General features: G+C 34.4%; 1 protein-coding gene across 2 annotated transcripts in view; it reads right to left on the bottom strand.

Moving 5' to 3' along the window:
• The window catches only part of LOC150100951 (ubiquitin carboxyl-terminal hydrolase 10-like), a 229365-nt gene extending 215327 nt beyond the window's left edge, over window positions 1-14038 (bottom strand). For both annotated transcript variants that reach the window (XM_090401329.1, XM_090401330.1), the window contains exon 1: window positions 13942-14038. In XM_090401329.1, coding sequence (XP_090257455.1) covers window positions 13942-13959 — 18 coding nt within the window. In that variant the 5' untranslated portion in view covers window positions 13960-14038. The remainder of the gene's footprint in view (window positions 1-13941) is intronic.
• Between the last annotated feature and the right edge of the window lie 8794 nt (window positions 14039-22832).

Genomic DNA, 22832 nt, shown 5'->3' with positions numbered 1-22832 from the left:
TAAATTTCTTTGTGAATTCAGAGAAATGACCAAAGAAAAAATTTAAAAAATCTTGTATTGATTTTTTTTCCCTTCAAATTAATAAATATGGAATATATATTCAAGATATTGATGGTTTTTGAGCTCTTCAGTGAGCTGATAACGTACAAAACTTTTAGCAGTGGCATTACAGAAACTGACCCATTAAAAAATTTGACATATATTGCAAAAAATAACTTGATATCATTTCCAAATCTATTTATAGCTTTCAGAATTTCCCTCACATTACAAGTTAGTATAGTATCAGGTGAAAGGAGCTTTTCATAACTCAAACTTATAAAAACATATTTAAGAACATCAATGACCCAAGACAGATTTAGTGATTTAGGATTGCTAGCAATAGAAAAGGATTTGTCTGAAAAATTAAAATTATCAAATGTTATTGATGAATTGGCAAATAAAAAAGCAAGAAGAGCAATGTTCTGATGTAATGACTGCATCTGTTCTGTTTGGGAAGTTGTACATTTTGCATCTGTTTGATATAATTTATATCAAATATATATGAAATCAAAATTCATTGTACTTTTATTTTTATAAAATTAAAATAAATAGCCTACAGTATATAAAATATTTTATGAATTTTCCTTTGTCAATTAGGCTACATTATACTCTCATAAAAACGTACTAATAGTAATATTCTGGGTTATGCTGTAAATTTATTCGTGATCTGCATTGTTAGGGTAAAGCTACACTAGTTTTTTTTTTCGAACATGTACAACAGTGAATAGAACATATGCGCAAGAAAGTTGATGTTCTGTACAAATTTTTTCCGTCAATGTGGCTATCACCATTCTTGCATATGTTCTATTCACATGTTAGAAAAAAAAAACACTAGTGTAGCCTTACTCTCAAGGGTGGCCAACTATCTCTAGCACGCAGTCATCTAACAGTCTAAAACCAGCCCTACATACCTCATATGCAGAAATGGTGGGATCTAATGTTATCTTCCAGCTGATCTGATCTGATCTTCCAGCAACCTAAGGGGTCTGATAAAACTGCCAAGTTTGCAGCCATTCTCGCAGACATGTCTCCACTCCAAAATTACTCCTTCCAGCTTAATACACTCTACCTTCCAACTTAATACACTCTAATTAGCCACTTTTAACCTACTCCATATGGACAAACTAAGGCTGACTTCAGCAAGTTGTAGAGGAATATTTGTTTGAGGTATACACTGTCCAGACAGTAAACACAAAATTCAGCACTGCTTTGTATGAGTTCAAGTGACCTCATGCAAGCAGTGCTGAATTTTGTAGCTAAGCAGTTTTAAACAAATTAATTTAGTGCTTGCAATTTTACAGATTATAGCTAGATAACATAAGGGGAACATTAATGCAAGAAATATTAAATTAGCAGTTTTAGTACATTAAATTCTCAAAATGTCATTCAAAATTAAAGCAGAAAAGAACTGCAAAATTGTTTAAATTTGAGTAGATGGACAAATGTGCTGAAATGGCAATGCTAATGTCAAAGAATAATATGTTGTTTTAAGGATACTTGCGACATAAGACTGAATGATATAATCACGTAATCACAAGAAAGATATTTATTTAACCAAATATTTCGGTCTGGAAATAGCAGACCATCGTCGGTGGTATTACAAGAACAGTTTAAAAAATATACAAGCTACAATACTAACAATAGATCGTTGAAATTAGAACATGCCGCGTGATGTTATATCACTAAGTATGAAACGAAATATTTTGAAGTAGAAACATGATTGAATTTGCTATTAAAAAAAAAAAAAAAAAAAAAAAAAAAAAAAAAAAAAAAAAAAAAAAAAAAAAAAAAATTAATGAGTAATCTTGATTAGGCTTTCCCAGATTTTTGATATAGATATGCAGTCATTACGATTCAGGTTGGGATGATGGAGCAAGGCCTCCACGCTTTCCTTGAACAAACGTTCGAACCTATAACGGGATCTATGTAAGAGGCGCGTTTTGGACCAAAGGATGCTCAAACAAACGCTCAACTTTATCTCTTCCTGGAGTTTATCAAATTCCTTGCAACTGTGATCTCTCTTACTTTGGACAGACTGGACGTTCTCTTGAAAAAAGAATCCAAGAACATCAATCATCCATTCTTCACAATAAACCTGAAAAGTCTGGTTTGGCTCAACACGGGATTGAAACTGACCACAGCATCCTTTGGTCCAAAACGCGCCTCTTACATAGATCCCGTTATAGGTTCGAACGTTTGTTCAAGGAAAGCGTGGAGGCCTTGCTCCATCATCCCAACCTGAATCGTAATGACTGCATATCTATATCAAAAATCTGGGAAAGCCTAATCAAGATTACTCATTAATTTTTTTTTTTTTTTTTTTTTTTTTTTAATAGCAAATTCAATCATGTTTCTACTTCAAAATATTTCGTTTCATACTTAGTGATATAACATCACGCGGCATGTTCTAATTTCAACGATCTATTGTTAGTATTCTAGCTTGTATATTTTTTAAACTGTTCTTGTAATACCACCGACGATGGTCTGCTATTTCCAGACCGAAATATTTGGTTAAATAAATATCTTTCTTGTGATTACGTGATTATATCATTCAAAGAATAATATGAGTTGCACTTAGTAAAATATTCAGATATGACAAGGATATAAAAATATTTAGCATGCAATGTACAAGATCTTTAAACAAAGTTCTTTCAGAATGGTGTTAAGCATATACAGAATTTGTAGTCCTAGTGACTTTTGGTATCGTAAGCACAGGCTACTACACATATTGAGTCTTAGACTAGAAACTTGCACACAATGTTTTTCATGCACACATGGATCAGCAAACATTAGAGAGAATATTGCTTCTCACTATTCTTCAATGGAGTGAGGATAACCTTATGAAGTTCAATGCAAACAAAACACAACCCTGTATAATTTCCCAGAAGAAACATTTAGTACCACTTCCCCTTACTTTTCATAACTCAGATAACAAACAAAACCAATTTCTGTCTTGGGCTGATCTACACCACCTGCCTTTCCTGTATAACCACATCTCAACCATATCTTCTGCAGCTGTATCTGCCAAAAAAACTGTAGCTTTCTGCACAAGGCTCTACTTCTTGCCAATACAACTGTTAACAATCCATAAATCCCAAATCCACCAAAGCATGGAAAACATGACTCGTACATGTGGGGTGGTGTACCCTAAACCTCACTAGCATTGCTTGAAGATTCAAAAGAAGACCTTCAGTTTAACTGATGATCCTCTCTCTCACAGAATCGCTTAAGTCTCTAACATTTGGTATCTGCCTCTTCTACAGGTATACTTCATGGTCAGTGCTCTACTGAAATGCAACTACCATTCCTCCATTGCTTCCAAAACTGTAAGGCAGAGAACAGCTGTTGATCTAAATACATTTACCCCTCCCTCCCTCCCCCTCAAACTTACCGAACCAGCTTTTCCTTCAATTTCACTTCATCTAACTCCATTCTTTGGATCAGCCTCTCTCCCTTTGTATTCCCTTCAGCTATTGAAAGAAAAAAAAAAAAAACATGCCAATAATTTTTTTTGCACTCTCACCCACACTGAGTGACAAGAAATGAAATGTCACAAGAAATACACTCGGTTCTGATTGCTGTGACCTTTCATTTGTGAGTCAGTTATTTTAAAAAATGAAATAAAATTCATCCCACAAGAACTTCCTTTATTTACAACGGTGCATCCTACAACACACTGATGGTCATATGTCTTCTTAATTCTACTCCAATATATACTACTCCTTGATGTCTATCACCAACTCAATTCTTTAACTTATCAGATATCCATATTCTTTCTTTTATGTGGTTCATCAAAAAGAGGTTGTAACCTATAGTACATTACTGCCATTAGTGGACTAAGGATTTTTTCCCTCAGGATTAATTTTAATAATCATTTTCTGTATTTTTATTCATTTCCTGCCTGGAAATGAATAAAAATACAGAAACCCTGCTCTAGAATCTTTTTTGGGCCTTTGGGTCTCCAATAAATGGAGTAGTGGTCTCACATTATGCAATGAAATCCATCTATCACCTAAAGACATCTATGTCCGCCTACAGAGGAATTCGAACCCACACCTACTGGTTGCTAACCACTCAGTCAACAAGGCCAACATTTACTCCAATTTATATAAGTTTTCCATGTAGAACCTTAAGGTGTAATTTTATTATGAAAAATAAGCACGTTACTAGGCACACTCCTCCAGTCAAAGCTATGTCACCATTCAGATAAATAGTTAGAGATTCTATATGTTGGAGCGTCAATGGAACCAATTATTAAAAGTAAAGAAATTGCAGCTTTATGGAATGTTGGAGCTTTAAAAAATTTTAGTGATCTTCCACAAAAAGGAAAAACTGAGCCAAGAACCTTTATTTCACATTAGCATAACATGTTTAACTTTCTGGCTTGTGATTTGATAAGAACATTAAAAAAAATAAATAAATTATAAAACAATATCTATAATGCACTGAAAGAACAATTTTTCCTATGATATTCCAGAGTTCAGAGCGACGGTTCAGCAACCATATGGCTAGCAACAAATATTTGAAGACAGCTTTTAATATAGCTATTGATTCATTTTCTATAACATTTATGAGGACTTTTGCTATATAAAAACCTTGTGTACCTCAACATATTTTTTTTAGCATTTTCTGCAGGATGTCACGGATGCCTCTCAAATTTAATCCCAATTCATGGTGATTTCTTACATTTGGGACAGTTATCTGATAAATAATAATTTATCTGTATTCATTAAAAAATTGAAAATTTGTGTGTTTAATTCTTTTACATATATAATTATTACACTTTTTTCCTAAAAGGGGTTGCTTTACATTTTGGGCATAATTATAACTTGAATGTCCCTTGTTAGCTCTGATTATTAACAAATTTGCAATGCAACAACAGAGTAACAGAAATCAACAAATATTTCCAAAAATATTTTACCAAAAATAATAGTCAAGGTGGCATGTTACTGAAATAACACACTTATCTGGGTAATTTAGTCATGAATATATTTCATGGACAAACTTTTAAGGATGAAACAAGAATAATTTCTTGTCAATATAATATGATTTTATGAGTGACTTCACATAGAGAATAATCTGAATCAGTTAGATAAAATTCTGCTTCTTTTTCCTTGGAAATATATCCATTTTCAAAACAATTATTATGCTGGCTACTCAGCAGAGTTCAAGGGCAATGCCTGAATACTTTCTCTTTCTTTGAATACATTCAAAGGTGCACTCACAAACTGACAGTAAATTCTACAGAGCTTGGCCCTTACATGACTTCTAAACACTCTCGAGTTCTTTCCTACTTTCTCACTACAATCTTTATTATGGGTCATCTTCATAATCTTTTATACTCAGCAGGCACCTAATCCAACCTATTCAAAAAAATGGTAATAATATAATTCATCATCATCATAATGCTAATTACAGGTATATTTGTCTGTTCCGGTCTCATTATCCATCTAATATCCTTTTTTGAGGTCTACCCGGTCTTCTGTTTCCAATTGGGTGATATTTTATTATTTGTTTAGGATATCAGGTGTTAGCCATTTGTTTTACATGTTCTATCCATTTTTGTTTCTTCTATTAAAATATCTTTGTTCCTTTTTTTGGTCTAATAATGTGTATTTTGCAGTTCTTCTCATAAATCACATTTTATTTGCTTTTATTCTTTATCTTGTTTGTTTATTGCCAAATTTCACTGCCATATAATAATGTGGGCACTGCTAAATTATTGTATGTTTTCAAGTGTGTTTCTTTTTGTACTATATTTGGAATGAGTGTTTATTTATCAGGAATATGATCTGTAAATATGTTGAAGTTTTTAATGTTATAACTTTTTCTCCTTCATGCGATATTTCACATCTAAGATAACTGGAAGTATTTATCTGTTTTATTATTAATAACTATTTTACTTGTGACTTTTAATTACTATTTTACTTCATTTTGTGGACAAACTGAAGTTTGTCCACAAAATGCCATTGCTTTAGTTTTATCTAAGGATATTTTCATTCCAAACTGTTCTATAACGTTTAGATTATAACAGAACAGTTTGATATACCAGAGATATCGGAGCTAAACCTGATCTTACTTCCTACAATATACACTTGGTATATCATAACTGCAGACTGGTCTTCTACTCTTCTTTCCTCTAGTCTCTCTCTCTTACTTCTTACTCCTTCTCCCCAGTGCTTTTTGAGCAATTCGAGGGCAAGGGGGTGACTCTTTCCTCTCAAACTATAGTTTCTACATCTACTAGGCTTGTGTTTCCACATCTAGATGTGGAAACAAGCCTAGTTGCCTTAAGGTGGCAACTAGTCTTGTGTTGCCACCTTAAGGCAAGCCTAGTTGGCTTAAGGTGGCAGCCCCACCACTAAAATACCTATCATCATGCTAATAACTTGATATAGGAAACACACATTACTTTAAAGTCGCAACAAAATCCAAACCAGATAGAAAACATGGAAAAGACTGCAATCTGGAAAAGGTAATAAGTTTGCAGTTCATTTACTGTTCATGAATTCTCTGCAAAATAATAGAAAAAGTTATCAACAGTTAATTTTTCCATAACCTACAAGTCTAACAGTTCAATAACCACTGGTATGAATTTTGCCATTCTAGATCCACAGATCATGCAATAAGAGAACAATTTTCTCTATGATATTCCAAAAGGTTCACAGCGACAGTTCAGCAACCATGATATGGCTAACAACAAATATTTGAAGACAGCTTTCAAAAACAGCTAATAATTCATTTTCCTTTGAGAGTGCATATCAGGAAATTGACGATGATGATGAGATCCAGAGATGACATCACAGGGCATGCATCATGGAAAGGTTTGAAGAAACATGCTGTTGTCCTTGACATTTCCATTCCTTTTGACTGTCTTGCATCCAAGCCGGGTAGGTGAAGTACCATCCTTCTCTCTACCTGCTGCCCTCTGTAATTGGGTAGCCAGCTTTCATCATTCACCACATGTTATAGTGAACGATTTTCTCTCTTCAAAATTCTCCACTAATGCAAGAGTGCCTCAGGGCTCTTCTATACGTATCTTCTTTCTCCTGTATATAAATGACCAACTCTCAATCACACTAATCCTATCCACAGCTCTGCTGATAACAGTATATTTCATTCTTTTACTCAATCAACAAATCATGTAGTACTCAGAATGTCAAACCCAATATTGTCTGCAATCTTATTTCCATACTATTCTTAATGAAACAAGGACAACCTAGTCAACTTTAAGGCTACCAAAATGCAGTTTTATCTTCTTTCTAGCAAAAAAAAAAAAAAAGAAAGAAAAGCACTCACATTTTTACCTTCAGTAATGCATATTATTAGAATGCAATTTGGCTGATGGATGATCTAGATTTTGTGGACTCACTTCAACAACCACCATCTCACAAACAAGCTGATTCTTTTCTATTCTATTGGTACTACTACTACGGACGCTGTTTGCTCAAACTAACATCCATCAAGCAAATCATGATCCCTTTAGATTCCAACTTCAAACACAATGAACTTACTTATCATCCTCCTCATTTATTCCATCTACTTCTATCCTCTAGAATAGCCTTCCTTACAAAGTGTTTCCCAATTCTTCAAGAATTGATAGATTTCTTCTTTCCTAACCTTCACTTGCATCCTCCTGCAGCACTGATGTGTTACAGGTTCTTTACCTCTCATATATGGGATCTATATAATAATAAAACTGCCATACAACTAAAAGCTACAGGAAAGAGCATCTGCAGTTAATGAACAAGAAATGTACATTTAAAGAGGGGGGAAGGGAGTTGTTGCAAAAAAGCTGCACTTCAAAATAGCACATGTAGCTGATGGAAAAGAGGATATATTTGAATGTTTAATTTTTTTTCTTAAAAATATTTCAACCATGTAATATAACATGCACAAATAAATAGAAAGTTAATACTGTGGATAACTAAAATATGACCAATAAAAAATTTTTTTTAATGTTACCATTACAGGTAATTTCCATAAAACTAACAAATGACTATTAAATTATTTAAGGAATTTACAACGTATACTGGAATATTAATTAAAAAAAACTTTAATAAATATTATTATTTGACACCTCCAGGGGGTCCAAAGACTCATCGAGGGAGGGCACCTGCTCTACAGCTCTGTCTCCACCATTCAATCTACCAATTGACCTCAACTACACCAATGCCATTAATAGTTTTTTCCACAGACAATCACAAACATCCATGCCCACAGTGGGATTCAAACCCGCAGCCTTAAATATCTCCTGTATTTCGGCAATGTGACACTGATGAAATACAGGAGATATTTATTAAAGTTTCTTTTAATTAATATTCCAGTATACATTGTAAATTCCATAAATAATTTAATAGTCATGTGTCAACAACATATAAGCCTATCTACAAGAAAAACTAACAAATGATATGGATATGATACACATTCCTATTCTTGTATGCAAAATACTATTTGGAAACACTTGTCCCAATTAGGAAAGTTATATTTAAAAATAGGTTTGTTTTTTTTCCTTCAAAATTCTAAACTCAGTATTAATGTCTGGCATAAACAAAGTAATTTCACTTAATGACAGGCACCTATTAAATCAAATAGGTAACTTGCATGGATCAAGCACTCTTTGGATTTGTGAAGAACAAATAAAGCATGCTTTGCTTTTAGAAAGTGACATCTAAAAAGTACTTCGATTTCCTGGAAGTTTTCAAATTTATCCAATCGCAGATACAAGCCTGAAATATTAAATTGGTGTATGCAGAATGTTAATGGACAAAATTATAGAAAAGCTTTGTTGTTATCATGTAATAATTGTTTAATTTCCAAAACTCCCCACAATTTCATTGTCATGGAATCCAAACCATGTAATTTGTGCACAGTAGTCCAGATGACACGTTATTAAAGCCTGATAAAGAGGAATAATAACCTCATCTCAACAACCACAAACTGATATGTTTTGGCCACCTTTGAAATGGCCTCTAAACTTCTCTCTTTCAAGGTTACACATACATGGTAGTGAGCATTCATCATATAGAATTTATGTAGGTAAAAACACACATGTTAGAGCAATTACTTTACTTATAATTAGGAAAATAATTGTTTTGGCCGGTATATGCTGGCAAAGGTTGGTTGATTGGTAGAGCCTCTGCTACTAATGGCTCAGTTAAGTAAGTTTGAGTGCGGTTAGTAGTTGGAAGGGAACCAATCGTTCGATGCTGTTGCCACACTCTCCCTCGATGAGTCTTTGGACTCCCTGGAGGTATCAAATAATAATAATAATAATATGAGGTCATGACCAAGAAAACATACATATGAATGAGATGCAAGCTACATGACACTACATAAAAGTAAGCTAAATCTAACTGCTTTGTTAATCACTTATGCTAGCATAACCTCTGGTGAAACAAACAAAAAATAAAATTAAATAAAAAAAATCAAATGCTTTTTATTGATAAAAAGTATAATAACATACAGATAATTAAAAAAAATACAGTGGAACTACATCAAACACTTCTTTAGAGTTCTGCATCCTATGAGTTGCATGGAATGAATCAGCATCTCAAAAGCTCCCTTGAATTTTCTTTCAAACCAGGTTTTGGTATGGTTGAATTGGTGCCTTTCCAGTAAATTCTGTGACATGTTTGGAGTGTATGATCTGAGGGATGCTCTATCATATGGCATCTGTTGTGTTTGTCTTTTCTTGTTGCAATTGTGCACCCTTTTTCCCTATGTAGGGTAAGTTGCAGGTGCACTGGATTTTGTAAACCCCTGGGTGAACAATAAGGGGGGGGGGATCTCTGGATGAGTTGAGTATACTTATTAATTTTGCAGGTTTGAAAATTGCCTTAGTATTGTATTTCTGTAATTTTTCTGATATTCCCCTAATGCAGGGTTTCTCAAAGTTGATATGCATATCCCTGGGGATAAGTGAAAGATCTTCAGGGAGTACTTGGCAATTTTCGGCTATGCACCATTAACGCATGGAATCATTACTAAGAAAAAAAGAATTATTTTAAATGTATATATTTCTCGATAAATTAATATATAATTTATTTATTTATATAATTTAATTTATATAATTAACTTATATAATATAATTTATTTATAAGTAACTCCCTGTGGTAAACACCACACCCTCCCCAACAGCGTCACAAAAGACGCAAGAAAAACAAGTACAGTAAAACCCTGAAGTTACGGTAGGTGGGACCAACAAAAAGCGCACAAGTCGAATTCACGTAATTCGGGGTATAATTTTGCATGTAATTTATATATACAAACATACAATCGGAACCAAAGGTTTACAAAAACACCTCTATTTTTTAAGAAATATAATCATAATTGTAGTTTTTCGTACATAAAAAAAAGAAAGTTATTTCGATGTCGATGGTTTCATAAAATCTAACAGATTCGTCTGATGGCATAATGTCTTTTTCTTGTCATGTAAAATTTCTTCATAGCAAGCTAATGATTTTTTTTTATTCCTTGCAGCTACAATTCATTCCTCGTTAGAATCTATGTCCTCCAAAATCTGTAAACCTTTCTTTTATGATTGTTCTTATTGTGGATTCCTGTAGATCGAACTTCTTTGCTAGCTCACAAATTCTCATTCTGCCTTCAAAATTCTTAATAATGTTGAGTTTTGTTTCCAAAGTCAATGTTTTTCTTTTCTTGCTAGCTGTAGAAGAATTGAACTTGCTTCTTTTGGATGACGTTATTATTTTTTATGTGATGAAATTTTTATCAAGAATATAACATTAAACAATCGCAAGGTTTGTAGACTATAAAAATCGTGTATGAATGGAGACCGCACAAAACACGTCAGTGCTTGTTCACAACATGTGCGACACTGGCAAATGCGGCCTGCGCCTGAAAGATACGACTAGTGGTGAGGTGTGAAGCAGGACGGGAATACATATTAGAAAACTGTGTAACTCCGGATTCGCGTAAGTCGGGGTATGACTGTAGTTTTATTGTATCACTGAATAAGGTACTGAGACATTTCTCAACAAATAATGCAATTAGAGACAACTGGGAAAAAAACAGCACTAACTAATGAATCACATCTCCCCTCCAACAGAAACTGCTGTATAGACTCAAGCAAAACCATATGTTGCTGATGCAACATATGGTTTTGCTTGACACCACCCCGTCGTGAACGTGTTAAAACTAAGAAATATATAATGAATGTGTTTCGGATATTATGGAATTCAGTTGAAGAGAATTAGCATGGCTTGCCTTTGTTTTTGGTTCATGTGATCTTTTGTTAATATTGCACTAATCATATGCACTTCTTCATAGGTGCTCTATGAAGTGCACATGATTTTCAAATTCTTTTAGCTTTCAAATTCTTAAGTATGGATCATTAGTTAAAGACTGGATTTATAAAATGCACAAAAGAGAGCAATATAGCAAATACAAGTAGCTGTAAGGAACAAGAAAATGTTGATATTGTATCTGGATCAAATGAAATTGATAAGGGTGTGTCGTCTGACATCTCTAAAGAACCAACTAGGAAGCAGATGAAAAATTTTCGTAAGTGTGATATGAATTACTTGAAATGTGGATTTTCATGGACAGGAAATGAAGAAGAACCTATACCAAATTTTGTTTTATTAAAAATAAATTATATTTTTTTGTTTACATAAACATATAAATTCAAATAAAATAGACATTTGCAATGAAATATACTTTATTTATTATTATTATTATTTTGAAAAGGGGGGGGGGGGGTACTTGATAATAATGAAAATTTAAGAAGAGGTATGCAGATATCCCAAGTTTGAGAAACACTGCCCTAATGTATTTTAGGGCAGCAGCATTTTTGTAATTTTTTTAACCTTTCATTGCATTACTGTTGAGGATCTTATGAACTTCATTTGTTGTAGCCATTTTTATAAAGGTTTGGCTAATGATTTCATATTACTTCATTAGCACCTGCTCATCAGAGCAAACTGTTAGGGCTCTATGTATGAGGGTGATGACCCCCAGTTTTTGCGAACCAGTTACCAGCGAGCAGGCTATCATATATTTTTACTTTTTGATTTTTAAAAACTGTACTTCTGTTGTCAATAACTGTAAGCATTGCTTTATACTTGGCTTCTTTTTTTCTAGAACTCAGATACAAGGTTCTATACATAAAAATAGCACAAAAAGAAAAATAGTAACTGAGATGATCAAGAGATTTGGGGTTCAAGTTAATATCAGAGGAACTCTAAACTTTGAGGTCTAAAAACTAGATGGTTAGGGAATATGATAGAAACATACAAAGTAGCAACAATACAATAAATGGCTGAATGGAGGTGGGGAAGAAAGGGTTCGTTCTTTTCTTATAAGCTGAGTATGTCCAGCAAGGATGTGAGAGCTAGGTTTCACACTATGCATAGCACACAAGTAAATGAAATGGGTTGCTTATCAGAATGATCCATGGTGGAAGTCGACTAAAATATCACATTAACCATACTGTTGGGAAGTATAAGTATCACACTACCATTTTTGAAAACCCCAGAAAAGTTCTTGAAAAAAATATCTTCACATTTTTCACTGGGCAATCTTGTTTAAGACACAATGGGATAATTTTAAAAAAATACCCACATAATAAGCACTATGTTAATTACTTGTCTATAAAGCTTGAACATTTTCTTCTATACTCCTAAAAAACAAAACAAAATATTTCATCTTGTTAGCTTCCACTTCATACAGTTTCAGTTTCCATTCCTACTAAAACATCTGTGATGTACATATATCACAGGTGTTTTACAAATATGGAATATTAATCATATCATCCAGGTTTCATTTATGCAGCATTAGAAACCAGGTGCAATGTTTTACTTCACAATGTGCATCCCACCTAGTTTATTTTGCTTTCTTCATAACTCGGTGGCCAATGTAACATTTATTTATAGGATAAGAATCTGAATTCATCCTGTAAAATTATGATGGCTCTCGTTTCAATTCACTGGTCAAAAATCGATCACAAATTTATTAACTGTCATGGTGTATATATGTATATATATATGCTGGCCTGGGTGGCCAAGTGGTTAGTATCCGCATTCCAGCCAAAAGGCTGGGGGTTCACATCCCGCCATGGGCATGGATGTTTATGATTGTCTGTGAAAATACTAGTAGTGGTGGTCAGTGGTAGATGGCGTTAGTGTAGATGATGAAGGTAGTTGTGGTTGGTGGAGACAGAGAATTGTAAAGCCCTCCCTCGATGAGTCCTTGGACTCAATGGAGGTGTTACAAGGAATATATTTTGATATGTGTATATTTAAATTTGGAATGCCATCTTGATTTTCTCTCAATGTGTACTAGCTACAAGGAATGAATTCTGACACGTGTATATTTAAATTTGGACTGGTATTTTGATTCTCTCTCTGTTAACGTATACAGAATCAAATGTTCCACAGTGGAATATCTTTACAATATACATAATACAAAGATTGAAACCATCAAAATAGAATTTGGAGAGAAACTCTCCAAATGGGAGAATCGAAAACTAATGTAACATAGCAGCGCATTCCAGAATATATTAAGAACAAAATAATAATAAACAATATACAATATAATATAATAATAACAAACAACTTGCCAACTAAACATATAACAAATAAAAATTATAAAATCGAGTATTCACTTAGAGGCTGTAAAGGACTACAATAAGCAACTATTCTAACTTTAACTTAAAATTTCTTTAATGTAACACTGCGGATGACTTTAAAAAACAACAAAGAACCACGAATTATTTATACATCTTTAAATGGGTCGAAACAGTCGATCCACCGATCAAAATACGTTAGAACAATACATACGTAGCAATGATTATATATTGCAATCATTAGTAATAAATATCCAATAACCAAGAAATATGCATTTTCCAATTATAACAAATAAAATAATTGATGAGCTTACCATGTGTAACATATCCATGTTGCAAAAGTTATCACGGCATGATTCCTACGTAAGCCGACATCTTTCCATAGAAAATGGCGATTAACAGAGATCCGAGCATGCTCGAAACCAGATTGCTTCAAATGACACATCGATGACCATGTCAAAAACTAATCCTAAGAATGCAGCAGTTTCGCCAATTATTGGAAAAGAACAAATTGATGTTTACGCTCCAAATAAAAAAAATGTTGCGTATGAGACTTCAAGAGAACTTATATTCGTCCATATTTTATCCTACTCTATGTAATAAATTAAAAGAATGAGCGCTATCTTCAAGAAATAATGAGAGCAGATAACTTCAGTCTGAGTAGCTCTTAATAGCGCTTAAGAGCAGCACTTTCTGGGAAGGGTGTGTTGTCATATATTATGAGGGTGAGCTGAGAAGTTTTGATAAATACCACGAAGGAATTGAGATAGACCCATGTAACTGACACATTATTCTAAATATTCCCCAGAAAGTTTTATACACTGCTTAGAACGCTGCAGCATCATTTGCAATCCTCCGAGAGAAAAAAAGTCTTTCCCTTGTTGTACAAACCAGTCATTATTATTCTAGGTATGTATCAGACTTTGCCCCCTCCACCGTACCTCAGGGTCGATTTCAAGACAACCTAAGTTCTTTATCAAAATTTAAAATTTCACAAGAACATTTTATTTCACAAATGTAAATAAACTTTTGGAAATCAGTAAGCAGCGGTTTCTATCGTTAGTCTTCACAGATACCAATGATGTTGAAGAACTAACCATGAATACTGCATATATATGCTTCCATATTTAAACCGAAACCCAAATAGGTTTTATATAATTGTCTGAAACACTTAACAACACATAAAAATTGGTATTTTTTTGTAAATATAGTGGGGGAAAAAGGAATAAAAAGTAAGTTTCTCTAGTCAGTGAATATAACTGCACCTATAGCAAGCATTCTTCTGAGGTTCCAGAACTTTCAAACCCAACAGTAATAATAATTCTTAGTACCTATAGGCCCTTAAAGCTTGTGTTATATTAAGGTCCGCATATCCAGATTTGATTTTGAGAAATTACCCTTCGCTCTCCAAAATTTAGATAGGGCTAAACGGCCTCGCTTACTCCCTATAGGGAAATAAAACGGGTTAGCGATTTTTTAAATTTATTTTTATAGGAAAAATTCAGGAAAAAACCCTTGGGGGAAACCACACTCCTACCAGGTGTGTCCCCTGGGTGGTGGATGGGGGGAAACCCAAATGGGTTGCTCTGAATAAAGAATAAAGAACCGTGGACCAAAGGATGTAGCAGAGGCATGGCAAGCTGGTTACATTATTATGCCGGTAATTTTCATGAGCAGGTGAAAGTTTACAAACCGAGATAGTGCTACTGTGTACGGGACAACCGACGCGCCAACTCAAAGACCACATAGCATAAGTGAGAAATCAGCAATGTGGTCAGCCAAGGATGTGAAACATGCAGCCACCCTCAATATAAGATCACTATACCGACCTAGAAAATTGCAATTAGTCCAGGAAAATTTAAACAGACTGAAATGGAGTATTTTAAGTTTATCAGAGACACATTGGTGCGGAGATGGATTCATGGATTTACCAGAAGGAAGACTGTACTTTTCAGGAAGAAAAGATAACATACACAGAGAAGGAGTTGCATTATTAATTGAAAAGAAACTTACACACTCAGTAATTGAAATAAACCCAGTGTCTCCTAGAATAATAACAGCCAAACTTCAAGCAAAGGAAAAAGGTCAAACAATTAAAGTAATCCAAATATATGCACCAGACAGTAATAATTCAGAGAATTTATATAAATAATTCATAAAATTCATATGAAGAACTACAACAGGAAATAGATAATCCCAAAAATAGAGAACTCATGATAGTGATGGGAGATTTTAATGCTAAAATAGGACAGTTCACAGCAGACAAAAAGATGTGATGGGTCAATTTGGATACGGAGAGCTTAACGACAGAGGAGAACAATTACTCCACTTCTGTAAAGCAAACGATCTAATGATTACAAACACGTTGTTCTATCAACGCCCTAATAATAAATATGCATGGACATCCCCAGATGGTAATATAAAGAACTGCATAGACTATATCATCATAAACAAACAATGGAAAAGATCAGTAAATAATGTACAAACATTAAGAAGTTTTGATTTTGACACTGACGATGAAATATTAACTGCCAAAGTGAAGATAAAATTCAACAGGAAAAATAATATCAGAAAAGAAGAAAACATCAACCTATCAAAACTAAAAGATAGCTCAAGCAGAAGTCGATTTTTAGAACAAATGTGCTTGAAATTAAAACCCTCCATCTTCCAGAACAGCGGAAAATACTGGGAAGAAGGAAAAGAAACAGTGTTATCAATTGCAAAAGACACTCTAGGTTCCAAACCCAAAATAAACAAGCAGTGGATAACCCAACAAATCATAGCTACCATAGAAGAGAAAAGAGAGGCCAAGATACTTGTAAACCAACAAAGCAATGAAGAGAATAGAAAAAAATACAGAGCACTAAAAAATAAACTTGATAACCTATGCAAAAAAAGCCAAAGAAAAATGATTAGAATAAAAAGCTAAGAAATGCCAAGAAGCATACCAAAACCTAAAAGTCTTCCATGATACTGTAGGAGAAATTACAAAGGAATTCTCAGCAAAAGCAGTAACAATGATAAACAACAAGATGACTGAAACCGGGAATATTGAATATATAAGAAAAATCTGGTCAAACCATTTTAAGACTAAATTCCACCAAGGAAACAAAACTACAATGCCAACAATAGAAGAAAATAATGATCACACAAAAATTTTACAAGAAGAAGTTAGATATACAATAAAACAGATGAAAAACAATAGAGCACCAGGCAGTGATACTATCCCTACTGAACTGTGGTCATATGGAGGCAGCATATCAATAGAATATTTAACAGCCCTATTCAGTAAAATACTACAAACAGGAGAGATCCCAGATGACTGGAGAACCGGAAAGATCATCCCAATATACAAGAAAGGAGACAAAAGAGACTGCAGAAATTACAGTCCACTCAATTTACTTCCTCACACCTATAAAATATTCACAAAAATGATACAAAATAGATTAAAAAAACACCTACGAAGAAATGATAGGCATAGAACAAGCTGGTTACTGAGTAAACTATTCAACAATAGACCAAATTTTCACATTGCACCAACTATCAGAGCTCAGCTGGGAAGACAATAAAGAATCGTATTGTTGTTTTCTGGACTTTAAACAAACTTTCGATAACATCAACAGAGAAATCCTTCTTAAAATTCTACTAGAAAAAGCAATAGACAAATATATAATACAGTTTCTGATAAAATATTACTCTAAGACAAATGCAATAATTAAAAAGGACACACAACAGAACCCATAGAGATCCAAAAGGAGTAATGCAAGGATGCCCATTATCCCCATGCCTATTCAACATATAGCTAGAAGAAGTTGTAAAGAAGGCAAGAGACAATGAGCCTGGAATCAATGTCAGTGGTTTAAACGTAAATAATATCAAATATGCAGATGATCTCGTCCTTCTTGCAAGAACCCCAAATGAACTACAAAAGTTGATCAACAAGCTAAACGAAAGCTGTAAAACATATGACATGACAATAATTATACAAAAGACAAAAGTGAAGCAAATAGGGAGGAACAGAACTACTATCTCAGCCACCCTGAACGGAGAACAAATAGAACAAGTAGACAACTTCATATACCTTGGATCAAAACTAACAGAAACAATAGATGAACTCAAAACAATAAAACACAGAATAGCGATAGGATGGACCACCATGGGAAAATTACAGAAAATCTGGAAAACAAACAAGATATCTAATCAAGCCAAAATCAAATTATATGAAGCAATAACTATACCGACAGTCATCTATGGACCAGAAGCGTGGACAGTTAAAAAAAAGAGAGGAGAAAAAACTGCTGGCATTGAAATGAAATGCTTAAGAAAAATAAATAGAACAAGTTGAAAAGAAAAAGAAAAGAAAGAGAAAAGAAAACAAACATCACAGTCAGACAAGAGCTATTGAATAAAAGGACAATAATAGAAAAAATTAGAAAACAACAACTGAGATGGTGATGATGAGATGGTTTGGACACACTGTACGCATGGACGCAGAGAGACTTCCTAACGTCCTAATCAATAATTTTCCAACTGAAAAAAGATGACCCAGAAGACCAAGAATTACCTGGCTGAAATTAATAAAGAACATCTCGGGATGCAGAACATATAACGAACCTTTTCGAACAGCAAGGAATAGAGAAGACTGGAAGACCCTTCTCAAGAAAAGACTCAACCCGTCTTAAACGGAAGAGAAGAAGGAAAAAATCGACTTTGTCTGAAAACAATATGACTAGGTAAGTTAATTATGAATCAAATCGAGCATCAGGAGGACACAAAAACGGAATGTGTGAAATTAGAAAACAGACATTTCTTGACACTAAATAAACTGAGCAGCCTTTAATGAACGAAAGAAGATTCATTGCAAAAAAAAAAAAAAAGTTGTGATGATGTTAAACTTGAAGAATTGCAAAGAAAATTGCCAAGGAATTCCAGCTAGTATTAAAGTCAATTTCATCGCCTATAGAGCAAGCAGATCAGGAAAATTCCTTCAATATAGATAATCCAAATAATAAATAACAAGCTCATTTTAATACTAAACAACAAGAATTGATACATGATTGTAGAATCAATACAGGGCACCAGAAAAGACAGCAACAACCCATTGTGAAACAAAGCAGGAGACAAGATCTACCTCAATGAGCAACATCAGCTTGGTAATTGAAATAATAATAACAATAATAAATATTATTATTATTATTATTATTATTATTATTATTATTATTATTATTCGTGACACCTCCAAGGAGTCCAAAGACTCATCGCGGGAGGACACCTACAACTGTCTCAACCACTACACCGAACCTCTACTACGAACCATCTCCATCAACGCCATCTACCGCCCACCTCCACCACTACTACAACTAATATTTTTTGTCTGTAAATTGCGTGTGTTCTGAATGGCCGATTTGTCTGTATGTGGGATGAAAAACCCGAGTTTTCGGGAGAAAAACCCTGCTATATTAATCATCTAACGCCTTCTTATCCCTATTAGGCAGTATGCGAGGTCTTTAAACACTACCTAGTGTTTGGAGACTTAGCGGGCAATTTAATCTCAACCGGTAGCCAATCATTCCAACAGAAATAGTTGGAGAAACATATAAGGGCATGCTGCCGCACTGTACATCGCATGTACATGTGATGTACAGTGCTGCAGTTGTCGTTACAAAAGAAATTGGCTATGCAAAAAAAAAAAAAAACAGGTGAGATAACCAAAAAGAAAAACCTCAAAATGGAAATTACATTTAATATTAAAAATAAACAAACTTCGAAGAGATATTAGCAATTTAAAGAATTTAAAAAAGGAAAACCTTTACAAAAGAGATCAAGAGAAGTCTTGTAAATTTATAAACTTGAAGCAAAACCAATAACCGAAGAATCAGAGGAAATAAATCAAAAGAATTACCTATGAAAACAGACTAAATTAATACAGGCAAAATATTCAGTTGAGAACTAGCCACATTGACTTTACCAAAATATTCATAAGATATCCATTAACAATGATAAACACCTAAAATAGAAGAAACACAAAATGCTGGAAACAGTTCAGGGATAATACAAAAAAAAAACATAACAAAAATGCTTACTGGATAAAGGATGTTGGAAAACAATCCAAAACACCCAAATGGAAAACCCTTTCATAACCACAGAAATTATTCTAACACAAAGACTTCCAAAACTCAAAGCAGAAAATCCCAAAGAAATGAAATCCACTAGAAAAAGATAATTTGCATGGATTTTGTCTCAAGCACTTGCGCAATACTTATGACTGATTCGCTCAACAGTTTAATATCCGATTGCAAACAAAGTCAGCTAACGCCTTTTTATTCCCAGATAGAGAGTATGCGAGGCCGTTTTAGTCCTATCTAACTTTTGGAAATTTAGTGGACAGTTCAATCTCCACTGGTAGCCAATGAGAGATAGCTGGCACAAAGTTATCATTAATTAAGCAGCACGCTGTGAAGAGAGACAGCTCAACAAGTGACGCCATCCCATGGTCCTTAACACAACATATTTTTTAAAAAAATCAGCTAACGCCTTTATATTCCCGTATATATAGGGAGTAGGCGAGGCCGTTTTTGCCCTATCTAACATGTGGAGACTGAGTGGGCAGTCCAATCTCTACTGGTACCCAATCGGAGATAGCTGGCCAAAGGCCAGGGGTGTGCGAGTAATGTCCGGCACCTGTGTGCAAAACTTTAGTTGGAGCCCCTATCTCCCACTCTAATAAAAAAATCACTTTAAAAAAAACGTTTTTTTTTAAAGTATTTCCTCCACTTTGGGGCCTTTACTATCCTGGCGCCTGTGTAAGTCGCATACATTGCACATAATGCTATCACTAATTAAGCAGCACGCAGTGAAGAGAGACGGCTCAACAAGTGCTGCCATCTCGTGGTCCGTAACCCTAACACTCGTATTTAATGTCTAAAATAATGTGGGTTCTACGGTCGATTTTCTTGAGTTTACGGGACGAAAAACTCGAGTTTCCGGGAGGAAAAACTCGCTTGCCCGTGCCAGAGATCGACTAACTCGGGAACCGCTCGAAAACAGGCTTAAAAAATTACCAATATTCGGCAACTAGAAAAAATTTAGTGGCCCACTAGATTCGAAAGGAAGTCTTTCTTCGTACGGTCAAGCGCTGTGGTGTGCAAACGCCACATCCACTGAACTACACAAGTTTTTTTTTTGTATCTTGGGTGTATTATACGTTAAAGATAGCAAGAAATTTTATACTTTGTTTTAATCCTTTTCCCAAGTAAGCAAAACAAAGTTTTGCGATTGAAATATATTCACATCTGCGCTACTTGTATACAGACGCTGATGACATCACTTACTTTAGTATGTATCTCATAATGAAAAGCACATCCCCTTTCGGACGTGTATAATTCAATGCATAATGGGAAGGGATACTACCCAGAACAGTTTCGATCTTCGTTGAGGTCTCTTCCATGGGAGCAAGACCAGGGAAAGAAACTAAAGTTGAAGTAATGTAGAAGTCATATATATCTCACATACAACTAGACAAAAGGTGATCGACCTCCTTAATAAAAATCTCTGAATGAGAGAAAGATGTAGAAAGTTCTTTTTTTTATCTTGGGTGTATTATATGTTAAAAATACCAAGAAATTTTATTCTTGGTTTTAATCCTTTTCCAATGTACACAAAACAAAGTTTTGTGCGCGAAATACTGTATATTCACATCTGAGTTACTTGTATATAGAGGCAGATCACTTGATATCACTTGCCTTAGTATGTATCCCATAATGCAAAGCACACCCATTTCGGGCATGTATAACGCAATACATAATGAGAAGGGCCACTAAACAGACCGGTTTCGATCTTTATTGAGATCTCTTCGGTGAGAGTCTTACCCGGGAGTCATCCTTCAATCCAATGTCATCTATCATTGCCCTATACGCAGACGACACAGATATACTAGCCAGATCTATTAAGCTGCACCTTGTCACCAAGTAACTGCAATAAAACCTGATGAAATTAGAGCACTGGTTATCGGAATAGAAATTGCAAGTAAACCCTCAGAAGAGTATCGCCATTCTTTTCACTAAAAATTCAATATCTCCCAAAGATGACATCTTCCTATTTACTGCCAAGATTCCCTGGAAAGCAGAAGCCAAATATCTTGGCGTACTGCTAGACAGAAAACTAACTTTCAGTCCACACACAAAAGCCTCATGTGCAAAGACATCAAAATTATTTCACAGCTTTACCCTCTTATCAATAGGAATAGCAAGCTGGATACCAAAATTAAACTACTCCTTTATCAGTTGATGATTCGACCTATTATTACTTATGCGTCCCCAGCCTGGAGTCACACCTCAAGTATAAATATCCTCAAACTACAGAGAGTGCAAAACAAATGTCTCCGCATGATATTAAACGCACCATGGTATATCAGAAATGTCCAACTCCACTGGGATACAAATATCCCTTAAATATAGTCTTTCCTGCAATCTTTAGTAGTAAAGTTATTTTCAGCATCGTCTTCACATCATGTACAAAAATGAATTTGTACAAGCAGCAAATTATGACGAAACAGATTTCTCCAAATATAGGAGACCTAAGGCCACCCTAATTCCTAACGAGGATCTATAACTCGCACCCACCTGGGGAGAGCACTTAGCTCATAAACTTTTCCCTAGACAGCAACCTTATTAGATAGCAGGGATTATAAAAGCATTTTGCCTCTCCCTTACAGACAACAACGTCTTGCGTCTTGCAAGCCGGATAACACGAGGAAGAAGATAAAGTTCTGACCTAGCTATGCAGCCCACCCACTGAAGCTGTTTCCGACGTATTTTAGTCATGACATTTTCTTGTGTTCTAGCAATAGTGCAGATTTTTCTTCAAACTCTTAATTTTTTTAAATTGTGCTTTTGCTGTATATGGTATATTCAAAGGTATTCTCTAGTACTTGATCTTCAAAGACAATAATTTTTTCTCATCTTACTTTTGCAATGTCCAACTCTTGCATCCGTATAGCACGAAAGAGTTAACAAGGATATCGATCAGGTGGAGTCTTTTAGTGAGCTGTATTACATTATCCTTTCAAAGTGATTGTAATCTCTGAAGGGCAACAGTTGCTTTAGTAATGCATGCTTTAATGTCATATTTCAACAAGATTCTCTGTTAAGTTAAATTGTTCATATTTGGTCTAATGTATTAAAACTGAAAACTTTATTAATAAGAG

This window comes from Typopeltis vanoorti, chromosome 12 (assembly GCF_054136105.1).
Source record: "Typopeltis vanoorti isolate ZY-2024b chromosome 12, IOZ_Tvanoo_1.0, whole genome shotgun sequence".
NCBI lineage: Eukaryota > Metazoa > Arthropoda > Arachnida > Uropygi > Thelyphonidae > Typopeltis > Typopeltis vanoorti.
Note: the sequence above shows the minus strand (reverse complement) of the source record. Positions and strands in the feature narration are given on the sequence as shown.